This window comes from Dama dama, chromosome 5, assembly GCF_033118175.1.
Source record: "Dama dama isolate Ldn47 chromosome 5, ASM3311817v1, whole genome shotgun sequence".
Lineage (NCBI taxonomy): Eukaryota > Metazoa > Chordata > Mammalia > Artiodactyla > Cervidae > Dama > Dama dama.
Window position 1 is genome coordinate 87,722,095 of NC_083685.1, and position 18,892 is coordinate 87,740,986.

General features: G+C 40.1%; 1 protein-coding gene across 1 annotated transcript in view; it reads left to right on the forward strand.

Annotated features, from left to right (window-relative positions):
* The window catches only part of MYO1D (myosin ID), a 363,713-nt gene that overhangs the window by 138,914 nt on the left and 205,907 nt on the right, over positions 1–18,892 (forward strand). Inside the window, exons 13-14 of the mRNA XM_061142813.1 lie at positions 1,404–1,478; positions 7,198–7,330. Coding sequence (XP_060998796.1) covers positions 1,404–1,478; positions 7,198–7,330 — 208 coding nt within the window. The remainder of the gene's footprint in view (positions 1–1,403; positions 1,479–7,197; positions 7,331–18,892) is intronic.

The window sequence follows — 18,892 nt, forward strand, 5'->3', positions numbered from 1 at the left end:
AAAGATTCAGGAAATAGCACCTTAGCCCATTTGACTGGAGTGTATCCTTTTGGTGACATAGAGAAGTAGAAACACCTAGAAAAGTAGATTGAGATCAAATCACAATGAGTCTAAAAGGTCCAAATAAGGACTTTGAATTGTATGGGTCTGATGATATATTAAGAGTTAGGTAACTTTAAGGGTTCAGTCAAAAGTGACTTGAAGGTAGTAGGAAGAAGACCAGGGTTGGAGGAGGCAGGGAAATGATTTTGGACCTGATGGCCTAAAACTGTGCCCATGGGCAGCACGGAACTTTCTTGCAGAATGAAATATGAGCGGCTGGAACAATGTAAGACTGGTGAGGCATCAGAGTTAGAGACCTGAGAATTGTCTACAGCAAGGGTCCCCAACCTCTGGGGTTTAATGCCTGATGATCTGAAGTGGAGCTGATGTAATAACAATAGAAATAGAGTGCACAATGCATGTAATTCAGCTGAATCATCCCGAAACCATCCCCTACCCCCACCCCAGTCCATGGAAAAAATTGTCTTCCACAAAACCAGTCACTGGTGCTGAAAAGGTTGGGGACTGCTGGTCTGCAGTGATGTGATTGTCCAGGAAGAAAATACAGTCAGGCAAGATAGGAGAGCTATAGGGAGCAGCCACCTCTAGAGTTACTATTTCCCTAACCTCTTAGCCTGTCTTGATCACACAGAATCACCCCGTACAGTTATGCCCTCCCCACAATTTACTCCCTCTAGATCCATGCCAGTGACTGCAGCAGGGCGGCTCCGTCCCTCCCTTGGCCGCCAGCTATAAGTTTAGCTTTGAGACCTTACTCACATCCCACCCTCCACACCATGAATACTGACCTTCTCATTTCCTCCCAACAATTCCACGCATGTGCCTGCTTCCATGCCTTCATTTAATGTTGCCCTGTGTAATCTGCCTTCCTCTTTCTCTTCTGCTTACCCCAATCTTACCATCCTTTGCAGTTCTTCTTGGATCTTTTCTCCCACCCTGAACACAGTGAGCGAGCCTTAGGCAAGTCATCTCACCTCCCCACGGATGAGACTCTTAGATCCTGTACGTTGCTGTTTTGCTTTTATCTTAGGAATATGGGATGGCACACACAGCTGTCTTTTTAAGAGTCAGCATCTCGAGGTAAGCCACAAAGCAGTGGAGTGATGATCTCAGTCGTAGTGATGGCACTGATGTTTGCCCTCCTTTTGAGGGACAGAAACATCACCCTGTCTACAGAGTAGGTAAATTTGATCTTCTTTAACTCAGAACTGGGTGGGCAAGCTTTATACACAATCGATGGTCTTATGTAACAGTAGAAAGGCTCGTAGACTTAAAAAAGCTTAAAAATGGCTCTTGCTTGGTGAATAATGTGTTTTCCGTGTTTCTTTTTTCTCAACTAGGTATTCTGTCGTTGGTTTTATTGACAAAAACAAAGACACTTTATTTCAAGATTTCAAGCGCCTCATGTATAACAGGTAGGATTAAAATTTTATTAATCATCTTTATATTTAGCTTGCTGACACATTTATTACGTAATATGTATGCACATGATTATTTCAGTGTGACAATTTTAAGAGTTTTCTGGCAATTTTTATACTTCTGTGTGATCATACTTAGTGAGTGCAATCATCTGTTACTTTATGATGATAAAATCTGTAAACTTAGGGCAAGGACCCTGTTACAATAGTGTTCCTCGGTTTCCCTTGGGTTTCCTCGGTTTCTCTCTTTACTGTTGCCATCCTTCTTGTCCCTGACAGTGTACGCAGCAGTCCCCAGGCCAGGGCAGTGAGATGGGAGGGTGTCGGGTAAGCTCTGGGCCAGCCAAAAGCTTTACACACTCTGATTCCCACTGTAGTGTCTTTGCCTCCAGCCAAGGGACCACCCTAATAACAGAGTGGCTCTCACGTCAGAGTGAATAGAATCTTCTCACAACCCAAGAAAATGTGAAAAAGTCATGGAGAAATAAAACCAAGCAAAGGATGGCAAGTTCACACCCGGTACAAATACTTTGGAAAGAAGGCCCATGAAGAAGAGGAGCTTCCTAGCCAACTGCTTCTTTTGGTTGAAGTGTCGTCACTCGTGTATTAAGTCAGCTCAGCCCATTGGCCAGTAGGTCATCAAAGATGTATGGAGCACCTCTGAGCCACACATTCCCCTATGCTCTTGGGGTTCAGCTGTTGAAAAAACCTGGACAAAGTCCCTGCCCTCCTGAGGTCTTTTATTCTAGTGGAGATGACAGTTAATGATAAAAGATGGAGCTTTCAGCTAGTGTCAAGTGCTATGAAGAAAAACAAAGTTAGGTGAGAGATTGAGGGTATAGACCAAGAAGGGCCATGGAGGTGTTACAGGTAGTGTGGTAGGAAAAGGCTCCTTCTTTTAAGAAGGGTCATTTGAACTGAGCCCAGGGTGAAGTGTGGGTGCAAACTGTGAGTATGGGGGGACAGCATTCAAACAGAAAGACTAGTTCACCAAGATGCTGAGGTGGAATCAAGCCTGGGTGTGTTGACAGCAGGAAGGTCAGTGTGGCTAAAATCCGTGAGGGGAGGGGAGAACGAACAGGAATGACTGCAGAAGGGTCCACGGGCCAAACTCATGAAGAGTCCATGAGCAGGTACAATGGGAAGCCATTGGAATGGATGATGTGATGTCTATTCTAAAGAAATCACTGGAACCACTGTGTAAAACCCAGATTGTGAAGGGCAGGAGTAGACATGGGGAGACCAGATAGGAGGCTGGTTTAGTGATCCAGGCTGAGACGTGGATGGTGGTGACAGAAATGGAAAGTGGTCCAAGTGGGTGATATTTTGAAAGTAGAACCAACAGGATTTACTGATGGATAGAATGTGTGATGGGAAAAAAACAGAAGTCAAAGATGATGGGGATGGGATGCTTGGTTGTGGGATAGACAGAGGAGGTGCTCATTTTGGGGGGAAGTAAAGAGTTCCGCTTCGAATATGTTTTGTGGGAGGTGTGTCCTGGACATCCATCCAAATAGGCAGTTGTATGCATGCATCTGAAACTCAGAGTAAAGGCGGGAACAGAGAAATAAATTCATGGTCATCAGTCTGTTGATAATACTTAAAGCCATTGTCCTGGCTGAGATTATCTAGGGTGAGCATTGACAAAAAATAAAAAGAGAGAAGAGATTGAAGGATGAATCCCTGAGGCATCACCATTTTGAGTCAAGCAGGAAAGGAGGAACTAGCAGAGGAAGCTGAGAGCATGCCTGTGAGTTAGGAAGGAAGCCAGGAATCTGGTGTCAGAGTGGCCAGGCCAAGTAAAAATGATAAACTGTGTCCAACACTATCAAGAGCAGAGTAATGTGAGGACAAGATTCACCACTGGATTTGCTGACATGAAGGTCAGTGGAACCCTGACAACGCTGACTTCAGCAGTGTCACGAAGACAGATGTCTGATGGAAGTGGGTCAAGAAAATACAGAAAATCAGAATGAGGAGACGGTGGGTTTCAACCATTTTTTCCAAGAGGTTTTGCTATAAAGTGGTTCATCGGCGTGGATGAAGCCTCCAGGAGCAGAGATAGAGCCGTCAACACTAGAAAGTCACAGAGACATGGGGTTCTAAGAGGTAACCAATGTAAGAACCGATTTGGGGAGGGGAGACTTTCAGAAAGGAGCTTCAGTGATTGGTTTATCAGGTAAGATGCACTCATTCTGAGAGAGAAACCAAAGAGTCTGGCATTGGTCTGTATAAAAAATGTCAAAAAGTCAAATTGGAAAAACGGCCTTAGTCGTCCAGTGGCAAAGTCAGGGCGTGCTGCCCTGGGGAGGCAGTCAGGCTGTGTGCCAAGAGGCTGCGCAGGGTGGCATTTATTGTGTGTGTGCGTGCTAAGTCACGTCAGTCGTGTCCGAATCTGCGACCCTATGGGCTGCAGCCCACCAGGCTGCTCTGTCCCTGGGATTTCCCAGGCAAGAATACTGGAGTGGGTTTTTGTGCCCTTCTCCAGAGGATCTTCAGGACCCAGGGACTGAACTCTACCTCCCGCATGGCAGGCAGGTTGGTTACCACTAGCGCCCCCCGGGAAGCCCAGAGGTTCAGCCCCCTGAGAGCAGCTCCACCTTCTGGTGGTGGATTCTGTAACCCCGGCTCACAGGACTAATGCAGAGACAGCAGTGAGTGGACTGACTTCCTGCAGACAATCAGACAGTCGTAACGGTCTCGTGGTATGAAACACTTGCACTGGTTTATCAGGCTCTTCTTCCCTATTGGAAACCTGCCTGGGAAATTAAATAAGACTCTAGTTTATTAATTGACAGTGAAAAATATCATCCAAAGAATGCTTAGTTGCTTGGTAAGCCTGGAATCAGAACAAAGGAACTTAGAAAAGTCTAGTAATTAAAGACATTTCACAGCAGGGAAGGTCTTGCCAAAGGTATAAAAACATAAAAAGTTGCAGCTTACTGTATAGATCGCCCTAGTAGGAAAGGTCTTGCTAGTGGGATGGAAAGTCTTGAAATCGTTTTGATTAAAACTATCCTGTTAGTATTTAAATGGGCTGCCTTTGCCTCTGGATACTTTTTGATACTTCCATGGCTAAATGACCTCTGTAAATTTTAATCCTTTCTTTACATCTTTTTAAAGATTAGTCCTTGGGTCTCTAGTCCTGGAGAATATACATGCGTGTATGCTTGCACGTGTGTGTGTAAAGGGCAGGGGACAGAAGCAAGCAGGTGGCATGCCAGGCACACAGGCCACTCTTTACCACCCTCTCATTAGCCAGCTGAGTTCTGCCTTCCCTGTTACACATACTGGCTTTCTGGATAAATAAGCTTCCCCTTTAAGGAAAAAGCTCTTTTAAATATTTGAAAATTATGTTGACTTACCAGCCTGAAAGTTCTTTCTCTTTGAAAACTATTGAACTTGTCTGTTTTGATTCATTACACATCAATCCTTCTGTTCGATGATATAATAATAATAATAGGGACTTCCTGGTGGTCCAGTGGCTAAGAATCCCCGCTCCCAATGCAGGAGGCCCAGTATGTTTGCTGGTCAGGGAACTAGATCCCACATGCTGCAACTAAAGAGCTGGCACAGCCAAATAAATAAATACTAATAATAAACATCTTATTTCCTTCATTTCCAACATTCAGCCCACCCTTCATTCATAAGGTAGTGTCTAAACAAGGCCAAAAGTGAGCAGGGTGGAACTGGGGATAGAAATTGCATGGTCCCAAAGACAGTGACTTTCTGTCTTTGACATGCATCAGGGTTTTCAAAGTGCACACACTCTGCTTTCTGGAAATTCTGTTAATACTCCTTTGGTATTAGAAAGGCATTCAGGTACCATGGGCACTGAAAACTGAGAACCATTGCCCAAGTTCTCTCTCTGCTAAAGATTGGAATGCTAAAGTTGAGGAAAAGCAGTATACATTTATGTGGTCATTTTTATTGACATGTTATCTTTGGAAAATTATGGAATAGAACTAGAACATAGTAAAACTGAGTCCATGAAGCACAGATCATGCATTATTTTATAGCCACATTTGATGGCAGTTGGCACGGCTTTCTGGCAATGGTGAGGGTCAGGAATATTTCTCTGCCTTCATTCACAGACTAGTCAGTCTTCACCTCACTGTTTATCCTCTTCACTCTTGTCCATTCTGGCAGTTTGCTACTATTATTTAAAGCCTCTATGTACAGGAATTTACTAGATGTTTGGGGAACCAACTCAATTTTCTCAATTTTATCCCAGGGAAAGAAAAGTGGGCAAAATGATGAGAGCAGTAAACACAATTAGCAGAAAAGATCCATGTTAAGCTTTTTCTATTCTCAACCCCCAATTTAAAAAAAAAAAAAAATCTGACAAGAGAGAAGTTTTCAGAAAACGAGCAACCTTTCGAATTCCAATTACTTTAAAATCAAAAGCACTGAGTGTTGTGTTGGGAGTTTCAGGTATACAACAAAGTGAATCAGTTATATATATATACACACACATCTGCTCCTCTTTAGATTTTTTTCCCTTATAGATCATTACAGAGCACTTTTAGAGTTTCCTGTGCTGTACACGATAGGTCCTTATTAGTGATCTGTCTTATAGATAGTAGTGTGTGTATGTCAATCCCAACATAACATTGTAAGTCAACTATACTCCAATAAAAAGTCATTTTAAAAAAATCGGAAACACCCAAATGAAACAGGAAGAAAATCAGAGCTGAGACCACCATACATGTTTATAAAAAGATCTCCACAGAGCCAAATAAGGAATATATCATTTTTAGCCTGAAAACTGGCCTGAAGTTTAAGAATTGGATTGCAGCCACCTTTGTGTCACATCAATAAAATATTGGAGCTGCCAGGACTACCTATAAATGTGATCATAATTCAGCGGCAGTAAAGGGATTTACTAGAAGACAATGTAAAAGTGGTTATTTTCTGTTCCCATCTGTATTTTTTGAGAGACCTGGCTTTTTGTGACCTATACTGTATGCATATTTGTGTCAATTAAAAGATGCTTCCTTGAGACACAGACACAGATAACAGACTTGTGGACCCGTCGGGGGACGGAGGAAGTGGAATGAATTGACAGAGTAGCACTGACATATACACACTACCATGTTTATAAAATAGCTAGCTAGTGGGAAGCCGCTCTGTGACTCAGGGGGCTCCGCTTGGTGCTCCGTGATGACCAGGAGGGATGCGATGGGGCTGGGGTGGAAGGGAGGTTTAAGAGGGAGGGGAGATCTGTGTGCATATGGCTAATTCACTTTATTGGACAGCAGAACTAACACATTATTGTAAAACAGTTATACTCCAGTTTAAAAAAAAATGCTTTCTCTTTCATGATTTCTGACATGACCTTGAGGATCATTCTCCCATTTGTGATTTGTTCTCATTCTTGTAACAGTCACCAAAACCATTTGATTTTAGGTATATGGTATAAGAGCCATGTAAACCGTTAGAATATCCTACGTAATAACAGCGTGATCATTTAAAGAAATTGAAAGAGTTTTTTGAAGGTGGCCTGGTTCAGGCACATCTTCTCATTTTGTGGTGTGGTATCTGCCATTATACTCTCAGCCTGATTTTCTAGGTGGAACCATTTTATCAATCAGGCCTAGTGAGTTTCGTCTGCGGCGCAGTTGTGGCTCCCAGGATACAGTTCAGCAGGAATGCTTAGCAATTCTTAATCCACTTATTTGACTAGCGTTCAAGCCACTCTTTCTGTGCTTCTCAGTTCAAATCCTGTGCTGAAGAATATGTGGCCTGAAGGCAAGCTGAGCATTACAGAGGTGACCAAGAGACCGCTGACCGCTGCCACCTTATTTAAGAATTCTATGATTGCTCTGGTAGACAACCTTGCATCAAAGGTAATTACTCTCATTTTAAAATACTCGTTTTGTTTCATGGATTCCCTCTTGATATATGTTAATGAGAAAGGTATGTATAATATTTGCTTTTTAGGTAATTATAGTAAATCAAATTGAAAGAACATGTATTTTAAATGAATGTTGTAATAATTCTTAATACTGTTTTGTTTGTTTTTTAACATGGCTTGGTGAAACAGTTGTTTGTGTCCCAGATAAAATGATCTTCTTAAATTTAGGCCTTTTATATTGTTGTCATCAACGGGAAAGTCTTAATGTGATCTTAAAAAAAATAAAAACAGTATATTACTAGTATAGTATGTGCCTGATAAAAGAAACTTTAGCCCTGTGCTGAAGACAAGGCCTGGCTTTAAAAAAAAAAATCTTGATTTAAATTGTCATGTACCATCCTTATATTGTATCTGAATACAAATGACAGATGAGTTTTAAGAGGCAGTCTAGTATTTAAGTGTTGTCCTTAGGCTGTTTTAAATAGTTGAAATAAAAAGATGTACTGTGGGCAGTCATTTCTGCTTTTTATTGTTCCTTTGAGGTCTCATACTGTTTGATAACTTTAGTCTGAGATTTTTTTTCCCCTTGAAGAACAGATTTCTACTCTTAACTGCTGCTGTTGACAAGTTTGATAAATTAGGCAGCATTCTGGGGCTCATTATTTTTAGTTTCTTCATTTTTATCTTTCTCTCCTGGTGTTTTTCCAGTGTTTTGTTTTTTTTTTTTTTCCTTTTTATCTTTTTTTTAAAAATCAACTTCCTCTCTAAAAATTTAAATCTATATTATTTTTGGTTACTTCACTGTGGATAAATTAGGCAAATGGCACAAGAGTACATCTCTTCAGTAGCTTTCTGTTCTTTTCATCAGGATTCTTTGGCCTCAGGTGACAACAAATAAGAGCGGTGTGTTGGCTTGTATAATCAAACCTCCAGAAAGGCAGAGAGGGTTAAGGATACCAGAGCTGTAGGCGTGAATACCCTTGAGACCCCCCCTTCATCCCTCAGCTTTTCTGGGCAAGTCAGCTTCAGCCTGCCTCATCCAGCAAGGGAAGTGAACCTAGAAGAAAGGCATGGGACATGAGGAAGAGAGTCGCACACAGAATTTTATAGGATGTACTTTAGGGAACACATTCATTGTAAATATGTTGTTTGTAAAATATGTTCAAGTTAATTAGCTAGAAGAGGATCATTTTTATTTTCTATATTTGGTAGTTAAACGTTCATTTTTTAGCATTTATTTATTTGGCTGCACTGGGTCTTTGTTGCAGCATGCAGATGCTCTTCGTTGTGGGGTGCAGGCTTTCTCTAGCTGCAGCACAGAGGGTCGTCTTGTTATGGAGCCACAGGCTCCGGGGCACATGGGCTCTAGAGTGCAGGCTCAGAAGTCACAGTGTGTAGGCTTTGTTGCCCTGTAGCATGTGGGATCTGAGTTCCTCGACCATGCATCAAACCCATGTCCCCTGCACTGGAAGCCAGACTCCTAAGCACTGGCCCACCAGGGAAGTCCCAATGTACCATTTTTTAAATAAAAATTCTAGGACCATTTCTCATTTCTGTATGGAGAATTGCATTCAGCTGCTAAATAAATGAACCCCACCCCACCCCCAAATTAGTGGATTAAACAGGAGAGACATTTATTCCTCTCTATGTAAATGAAGTACGGAAGAAGGTATCCCAGCACTGGCATGGCAGCTCTAAGGTTGTTAGAGACCCAGGTTCCTTCTGTCTTTCCGTTCTACTATCTCAATGCTTGGCATCCATCCTCCTGGTCCAAGATGGCAGCTGGAGCGTCTTCCTTTTTAAAGAGACTTCCTGGAAGCCTCATATAGCACTTTAGCTCCATCTCATTTGGTGTACTTAGTTGCCAGGGAAGCTGGGAAATGCCTTTCATTCTGGTTAGCATTGCTCCCAGCTAGAAGTAAGTATTCTGTTTCAAAGTAGGAAAAAAAAGTACTGGATATGAGGTAGGCAGCTAGCCTAGCAGTCTCTGCTACAGCTCCCCAGTCTCTGTGTGTGTAGAGGTAAGGAATGAGAGAGGGAGCAGGGACAAGCAAAACAGTAGAGACAGCCCATCAGTCCAGGAAGCCAGTAAACCACAAAATTCATGTGACTTACCCTATGGCAGCATTCATGTTATTGCCATGGTCTGGAACTGAACCTGCAATAAGGTTTTGCCATGTTGTTCATAGGAGTTATTATATCTAATTAATACTCTGCAGAAAGATTAAGAACAGAAAGGTAGATAAAGACATATCAAGCCCCCTCCTGCAAGAAAACCGGTGAAGGCAATATTAATGTGAGAGAACATAAAATTTAAGGGAAAAATCTATTACATACAGATAGACTAATAATAAAAAGAAAATACTCAATAAAGCTAGATAGGTACTTGAACTAGGTACCTAACAATACAGCCATGATGGTACTTAAATCTAGAAAGCAAAAAACAAAAAAGAAAAAGAAGAAGAACCTGAAAAATGTAAAAGGCAAAAAAGGCAAAATTGACAAGTTCACAATTCTAGAGGGAGATTTTAAACCAACTCTTCCAAAAACTGATAGATCAAGCAAAAACCTTAGCAAGAGTGCAGAAGCTTTGAAAACCAAATTTAAACTTTATCTAATCAAAAGATCTCTGTACCCAGGGGATAAGAAATACATATTCCTTTCAAGTATACATAGAACATTTTTAAGAACTGACCATAAGCTAGATCACAAAGGAACTCTCACATGTTTTAACAAATATATATACAGATGTATTCTCCATCCTCACAGCAAGTAAAATAAAAACCAGCATTTTAAAAGTTTTTTTTTTTAAATATGCTTGGGAACTTTAAAGAAATGTTCTCCTAGATAACTCACATGTTGAAGAAGAAATCTCAATGGAAACTACAAAATACATGAAACTGCATGACAAAGAATTTATCAGAATCAGCAGAATACTCCTAAAGTAGTCCACTTGTTATGCCTTTATTAAAAACAAACAGAAGAAAAAGGAAGATCAAAAGTAAATGATACAATTCAAGAAGTCAGTAAAGGGAATCAAAGGAGAATCTAAAGAAAGTGAGAAAATAATTTTTAAATAGCAAAAACTCTACTATTCAACATAGTGTTGGAAGTGCTGGCCACAGCAATCAGAGCAGAAAAAGAAGTAAAAGGAATCCAGATAGGAAAAGAAGAAGTAAAACTCTCACTGTTTGCAGATGACATGATCCTCTACATAGAAAACCCTAAAGATTCTACCAGAAAATTACTAGAGCTAATCAATGAATATAGTAAAGTTGCAGGATATAAAATTAACACACAGAAATCCCTTGCATTCCTATATACTAACAATGAAAAAACAGACAGAGAAATTAAGGAAACAATACCATTCACCATTGCAACAAAAAGAATAAAATACTTAGGAGTATATCTACCTAAAGAAACAAAGGACCTATACATAGAAAACTATAAAACACTGATGAAAGAAATCAAAGAGGACACAAACAGATGGAGAAACATACCGTGTTCATGGATTGGAAGAATTAATATTGTCAAAATGGCTATTCTACCCAAAGCAGTCTATAGATTCAATGCAATCCCTATCAAGCTACCAACGGTATTTTTCACAGAACTAGACCAAAGAATTTCACAATTTGTATGGAAATACAAAAAACCTCGAATAGCCAAAGTAATCTTGAGAAAGAAGAATGGAACTGGAGGAATCAACCTGCCTGACTTCAGACTCTACTACAAAGCCACAGTCATCAAGACAGTATGGTACTGGCACAAAGACAGAAATATAGATCAATGGAACAGAATAGAAAGCCCAGAGATAAATCCACGAACCTATGGACACCTTATCTTTGACAAAGGAGGCAAGGATATACAATGGAAAAAAGACAACCTCTTTAACAAGTGGTGCTGGGAAAACTGGTCAACCACTTGTAAAAGAATGAAACTAGAACACTTTCTAACACCATACACAAAAATAAACTCAAAATGGATTAAAGATCTAAATGTAAGACCAGAAACTATAAAACTCCTAGAGGAGAACATAGGCAAAACACTCTCCGACATAAATCAAAGCAAGATCCTCTATGACCCACCTCCCAGAATATTGGAAATAAAAGCAAAACTAAACAAATGGGACCTAATGAAACTTAAAAGCTTTTGCACAACAAAGGAAACTATAAGTAAGGTGAAAAGACAGCCCTCAGATTGGGAGAAAATAATAGCAAATGAAGAAACAGACAAAGGATTAATCTCAAAAATATACAAGCAATTCCTGCAGCTCAATTCCAGAAAAATAAATGACCCAATCAAAAAATGGGCCAAAGAACTAAACAGACATTTCTCCAAAGAAGACATACAGATGGCTAACAAACACATGAAAAGATGCTCAACATCACTCATTATTAGAGAAATGCAAATCAAAACCACAATGAGGTACCATTACACGCCAGTCAGGATGGCTGCTATCCAAAAGTCTACAAGCAATAAATGCTGGAGAGGGTGTGGAGAAAAGGGAACCCTCTTACACTGTTGGTGGGAATGCAAACTAGTACAGCCGCTATGGAAAACAGTGTGGAGATTCCTTAAAAAACTGGAAATAGAACTGCCATATGACCCAGCAATCCCACTTCTGGGCATACACACTGAGGAAACCAGATCTGAAAGAGACACGTGCACCCCAATGTTCATCGCAGCACTGTTTATAATAGCCAGGACATGGAAGCAACCTAGATGCCCATCAGCAGATGAATGGATAAGGAAGCTGTGGTACATATACACCATGGAATATTACTCAGCCATTAAAAAGAATTCATTTGAACCAGTCCTAATGAGATGGATGAAGCTGGAGCCCATTATACAGAGTGAAGTAAGCCAGAAAGATAAAGAACATTACAGCATACTGACACATGTATATGGAATTTAGAAAGGTGATAACGATAACCCTATATGCAGAACAGAAAAAGAGACACAGAAACACAGAACAGACTTTTGAACTTTGTGGGAGAATGTGAGGGTGGGATATTTGAAAAGAACAGCATGTATACTATCTATGGTGAAACAGATCACCAGCCCAGGTGGGATGCACGAGACAAGTGCTCGGGCCTGGTGCACTGGGAAGACCCAGAGGAATCGGGTGGAGAGGGAGGTGGGAGGGGGGATCGGGATTGGGAATACATGTAAATCCATGGCTGATTCATATCAATGTATGACAAAACCCACTGGGAAAAAATAATAATAATAAAAAAAAAAAAATTAAATAAATAAAATAAAAAAAAAATAAATAAATAAATAGCAAAAACTAAAAGTAATAGATCCAAAAATTAATTAAACCTTTAAAAAATTGGTTTTAAAAAGAGAAAACAATATTCAGAATGAAAGAAGGTCACAGCTTCTATATTACAGGGATTTTTTAAAAGTATCAGACTATTACAAACAACTGTATGCCAATGAATCTTAAAAAATAGTTTTCTGATAATAGAATATGTGTGTGTGCTCAGCTGTGTCTGACTCTTTGCAGCCCCATGTACTGTAGCCTGCCAGGCTCCTCTGCCCATAGAATTTTCTAGGCAAGAATACTGGGGTGGGGTGCCATTTCCAACTCCAAGTGATCTTCTCAACTCAGGGAATGAACCTGAATCTCTTATGTCTCCTGCATTGGCAGGAGGATTCTTTACCACTAGCACCACCTGGGAAGCACTAGTTTTCTAGAATAATGTTATCAAAATTAACTCAAGAAGAAAACCTGAATAAATCAGTAACCTTAGAGATTCTGAATCACTAATCAGAAGTCTGCCTTCTTCCAACTCTGCTAAGAACTTCAGGCCTAGATGGTTTTATAGATAAGTTTTATAAATCCTTCAAGGAGCCAGTAATTCCTATCATACATACATGGTTTTGGAGGATGGGAAGAAAAGAGGCCACTACCCAATTTATTTTATGAGATTACTATTAACCTTCAGTTCAGTTCAGTTCAGTCACTCAGTCGTGTCCGACTCGTTGCGATCCCATGAACGGCAGCATGCCAGGCCTCCCTGTCCATCACCAACTCCCGGAGTCCACCCAAACCCATGTCCATCGAGTCGATGATGCCATCCAGCCATCTCATCCTCTGTCGTCCCCTTCTCCTCCTGCCCCCAATCCCTCCCAGCACCAGGGTCTTTTCCAATGAGTCAACTCTTCCAATGAGGTGGCCAAAGTATTGGAGTTTCAGCTTCAGCATCAGTCCTTTCAATGAACACCCGGGACTGATCTCCTTTAGGATGGATTGGTTGGATCTCCTTGCAGTCCAAGGGACTCTCAAGAGTCTTCTCCAACACCACAGGTCAAAAGCATCAATTCTTTGGTGCTCAGCTTTTTTCACAATCCAACTCTCACATCCATACATGACCACTGGAAAAACAATAGCCTTAACTAGATGGACCTTTGTTGGCAAAGTAATGTCTTTGCTTTTTAATATGCTGTCTAGGTTTGGTCATAACTTTCCTTCCAAGGAGTAAGGGTCTTTTAATTTCATGGCTGCAGTCACCACCTGCAGTGATTTTGGAGCCCAAAAAAATAAAGTCTGACACTGCTTCCACTGTTTCCCCATCTATTTCCCATGAGGTGATGGGACCGGATGCCATGATCTTAGTTTTCTGAATGTTGAGCTTTAAGCCAACTTTTTCACTCTCCTCTTTCACTTTCATCAAGAGGCTTTTTAGTTCTTCTTCACTTTCTGCCATAGGGTGGTGTCATCTGCATACCTGAGGTCATTGATATTTCTCCCGGCAGTCTTGATTCCAGCTTGTGCTTCATCCAGCCCAGCGTTTCTCATGATGTACTCTGCATACAAGTTAAATAAGCAGGGTGACAATATACAGCCTTGACATACTCCTTTTCCTATTTGGAACCAGCCTGTTGTTCCATGTCCAGTTCTAACTGTTGCTTCCTGACCTTCATACAGGTTTCTCAAGAGGTGGGTCAGGTGGTCTGGTATTCCCATCTCTTTCTGAATTTTCCACAGTTTATTGTGATCCACACAGTCAAAGGCTTTGGCATAGTCACTAAAGCAGAAATAGATGTTTTTCTAGAACTCTCTTGCTTTTTCAGTGATCCAGAGGATGTTGGCAATTTGATCTCTGGTTCCTCTGCCTTTCCTAAAACCAGCTTGAACATCTGGAAGTTCACAGTTCATGTATTGCTGAAGCCTGGCTTGGAGAATTTTGAGCATTACTTTACTAGCGTGTGAGATGAGTACAATTGTGCAGTAGTTTGAGCATTCTTTGGCATTGCCTTTCCTTGGGATAGGAATGAAAACTGCCCTTTTCCAGTCCTGTGGCCACTGCTGAGTTTTCCAAATTTGCTGGCATATTGAGTGCAGCACTTTCACAGCACCATCTTTCAGGATTTGAAATAGCTCAACTCGAATTCCATCAGCTCCACTAGCTTTGTTCATAGTGATGCTTTCTAAGGCCCACTTGACTTCACATTTCAGGATATCTCGCTCTAGGTGAGTGATCACACCATAGTGATTATCTGGGTCATGAAGATCTTTTTTGTACAGTTCTTCTGTGTATTCTTGCCACCTTTTCTTAATATCTCCTTCTTCTGTTAGGTCCGTACCATTTCTGTCCTTTATTGAGCCCATCTTTGCATGAAATGTTCCCTTGGTATCTCTAATTTTCTTGAAGAGATATCTAGTCTTTCCCATCCTGTTACCTTAGTACTATTAAGTTACTTAGTAATAACTGAACTAATAGTTACTTAGTAAGTATTACCTTAGTACAAGGTTAACATGAAAAAATGAAATTAGAGATGAGTTTCACCTAGGAACATAAACATGAAGATTTTTAAAATGCATGTGAGTAATGCATTTGATGGCAATAGGGTGAACAAAGCGGCCTTTAAAACCAACTGAAAACTACCAGAAAGTTAGGTAAATTATAAAAAACCAACTTCCTGAATACAGTCATGAACTAACAAGAAAGCAAGGACTGGGTAGGCCAGGTGCTGACTGAAGGCAGAAATTAACTGAGTGAAGGTAAAAGTGAGGAGAGCATCATGCTCCCTTCACCCCCTGGGCAGTTGTTGAAGTGGGCACCTTTGAGCATGGGTGTCCAAGACTGGGTCCTTGAAGGGAAGCCCAGGGCCTGCTCAGAATAGGGTGACTCATGCGGAATTACAGACCACAGGCACACTCACACATATGTATACACCAGCTGCACGATGCTAGGTCTCTACAGGGTTGCCTCTTCTAAGGGCTAGCTCTGGAAATAATCCCTCACTGTCTGAAAGGAAAACTGCCTGCCTTGGTCTTTGGCACTGAGCCAAGTTGGGTGAATGAACCTTCCTTGAGAATTAATCATCATAAGCCAGCTTTTATGAGATTTGCAGTCCAAACTCATACCTAGGTGGCCTGAAAAGGCTCAAGCCAAGAATTCAAAGTGGTCCATCCAGGTCTGGTGTTGCCGCTGGGCATCTGATGAAAGCAAAGTGAGGAAACCCCCTTCATACCAGACCTTAAAGAACTAGAACTTCCACAGATGGTGTTCTAAGGAAAATAAGCAGTTCATAGGAGAAGATCACCACACATATAAAGCAAGACAGGACACAAGGAAGGTGAGACTAAACAGACTCATGAAAATGTCTTATACAGAATTATCAGAAAGACTACCAGAATGTTTTATGTGTTTCAAGAAACGAAAGTCCTAAAAATATGAGAACTAGTCATTGAGAGCAAGTGACTAGGCAATTGATAGAAATAAAAACTAAATAATTAAAATGTAAAACTCAGTGGATAGATTTTACATTGGTTAAGACAAAGCTAAAGAGAGAATAGGGAAATGTAAGACAGAATCAAAGAAATTCTCCAGAATTTCACTTAGTCCAAGAAATGAAACTTATAAAAGACATATTAAGAGACATGAAAGATAAAATGAAAAGGTCTAATGTGCATCTAATCATGGAGAGGAGAGAATGGGCAGAGTGATATTTGAAGAAACAGAAAAAGAATTTTCAGAATGATGAAAGAGACAGTCAGGAAGTCCAGTGTATCCCAAGTTAGAAAAATAAAAAGAAATATGCCTCCAAGCCTCTAGTGAAACCCCAGAATATCAAAGATAAAGAAAATACCTTAAAAGCGGATTAGCTTTGAAGGAGTAACAGGCCTAGAGAAAATTAATCAAAATTCTATACTGAAAGAATTTATTTTTCTTGAACAACAAAGAATCTTTCTGAAAAAGTAAAAACAGAGTTAGAACCACAGTAAAGGAAATTCAGTGGGAACTTGAATAGAATTTATATCCTACTGTTGTATGAAAATTGTATAAATCTTGTTGTTCTTCAGTTGCTCAGTTGTGTCCAACTCTCTGTGACCCCAGGGACTGCAGCACGCCAGGCTTCCCTGTCCTTCACCATCTCCCAGAGCCTGCTCAAACTCGTGTCCATTGAGTCAGTGATGCCATCCAACCATCTCGTCCTCTGTCATCCCCTTCTCCTCCTGCCTTCAGTCTTTCCCAGAATCAGGGTCTTTTTCAATGAGTTGGCTCTTCATGTTGGTGGCCAAAGTATTGGAACTTCAGCATCAGTCTTTCCAATGAATAATCATCAATAGGTTGATTTCCTTTAGGAATGACTGGTTTGATCTCCTTGCAGTTCAAGGGACTCTCAAGAATCTTCTCCAACACCACAGTTCAAAGGCATCAATTCTTTGGTGCTCAGCCTTCTTTATGGTGCAACTCCCACATCCATACATGACTACTGGAAAAACCATAGTGTAAATCTAAATTGTGCCGAATTGGTTCATAATGCTTTTCAGGTCTGTGTTTTTCTACTACTCTGTACATTCATTCTATTAATTTCTGAGAGCTTGATATTGAAAGTCCAACTGAAAATCTTAATTTATCTACTTAAAAAATTGTAATATATAATGGAACTATATGTATATAAATCTATTTCCATACATATATATGGAAATATATATGTAACTTTATTCTGTATTTTCCAAGTCTCCTATAAATGTGTTATCATATTTTTATAATTTAAAAAATAAAATAGATAAAAAGCAAAGAAGAAGAAATTCTAAAGGATATATATCAGGTAGGAGGATGTCTGATTCCTGAATGAAAGTCTGAAATGCAAAATGAGGAGCAAAGAAATTGGTAAATATGTGGATGCATATAAATCAACTGACTCTATAAAATAATATTATATTGGATTAAAAATGCAGGTTAGAATTAAATAGCACAATAACATATAAACTGGAAGGGTGGGTGATTATATTTCAAGTGTTTAAGGTCCCTGGTTGTTCAGGAAAAGGATAAATGTATTGATTAGCTTATAACTCTCATGAGTTATAAGTACATGTAAAATTTTCTAGTGTAGTCATTAAAAGAATAGAAATGAGTTTTTAACTTACAAGCTAGTAGTTGGGGGTAAGGGAAGCCAGAATGAGAAAAGAATCATCAGTCTTAAAAAACATAGGAAAGAGGAGACAGAATAACATAGGAAAGCTGGGACAAATTAAGATGTTAGAGATAAATGCAAATATGTTAGTAATTCCAGTGAATGTAAATGGAGCAAAATTGTCAAATCAGATTAAAGAAAAGGAATACAGACACATTAGAAAAGGCAGAGGAACCAGAGTTCAAATTGCCAACATCCATTGGATCATTGAAAAAGCAAGAGAATTTCAGAAAAACATCTACTACTTCTTCACTGACTATGCTAGACCACAACAAACTGTGGAAAATTCTTAAAGAGATGGGAATACCAGACCACCTTACCTGCCTCCTGAGAAACCTCTATACAGGTAAAGAAGCAACAGTTAGAACCAGACATGCAACAATAGACTGCTTCAAAATTGGGAAAAGAGTACATCAAGGCTATATATTGTCACCCTGCTTATTTAACTTATTTGCAGGGTACATCATGTGAAATGCTGGGCTGAAGCACAAGCTGGAATCAAGATTGCTGGGAGAAATCAATAACCTCAGATACACAGATGACACCACTCTTATGGCAGAAAGTGAAGAAGAACTAAAGAGCCTCTTGATGGAGGTGAATGAGGACAATGAAAAAGTTGGCTTAAAACTCAACATTCCAAAAACTAAGATCATGGCATCCAGTCCCATCACTTTATGGCAAATAGATGGGGAAATAGTGACAGACTTTATTTTCTTGGGCTCCAGAATCACTGCAGATCTGACTATAGCCACGACATTAAAAGATGCTTGCTCCTTGGAAGAAAAGCTGTGACAAACCTAAACAGCATATTAAAAAGCAGAGACATTACTTTGCCAACAAAGGTCCATATAGTCAAAGCTATGGTTTTTTCCAGTAGTCATGTATGGCTGTGAGAGTTGGACCATAAAGAAGGCTGAACACCAAAGAATTGATGCTTTTGAGCTGTGGTGTTGGAGAAAACTCTTGAGAGTCTTGGACAGCAAGGAGATCAAACCAGTCAATCCTAAGGGAAATCAATACTGAATATTCATTGGAAGGACTGATGCTGAAGCTGAAACTCCAGTACTTTGGCTACCTGATGTGAAGAACTGACTCACTGGAAAAGACCCTGATGCTGGGA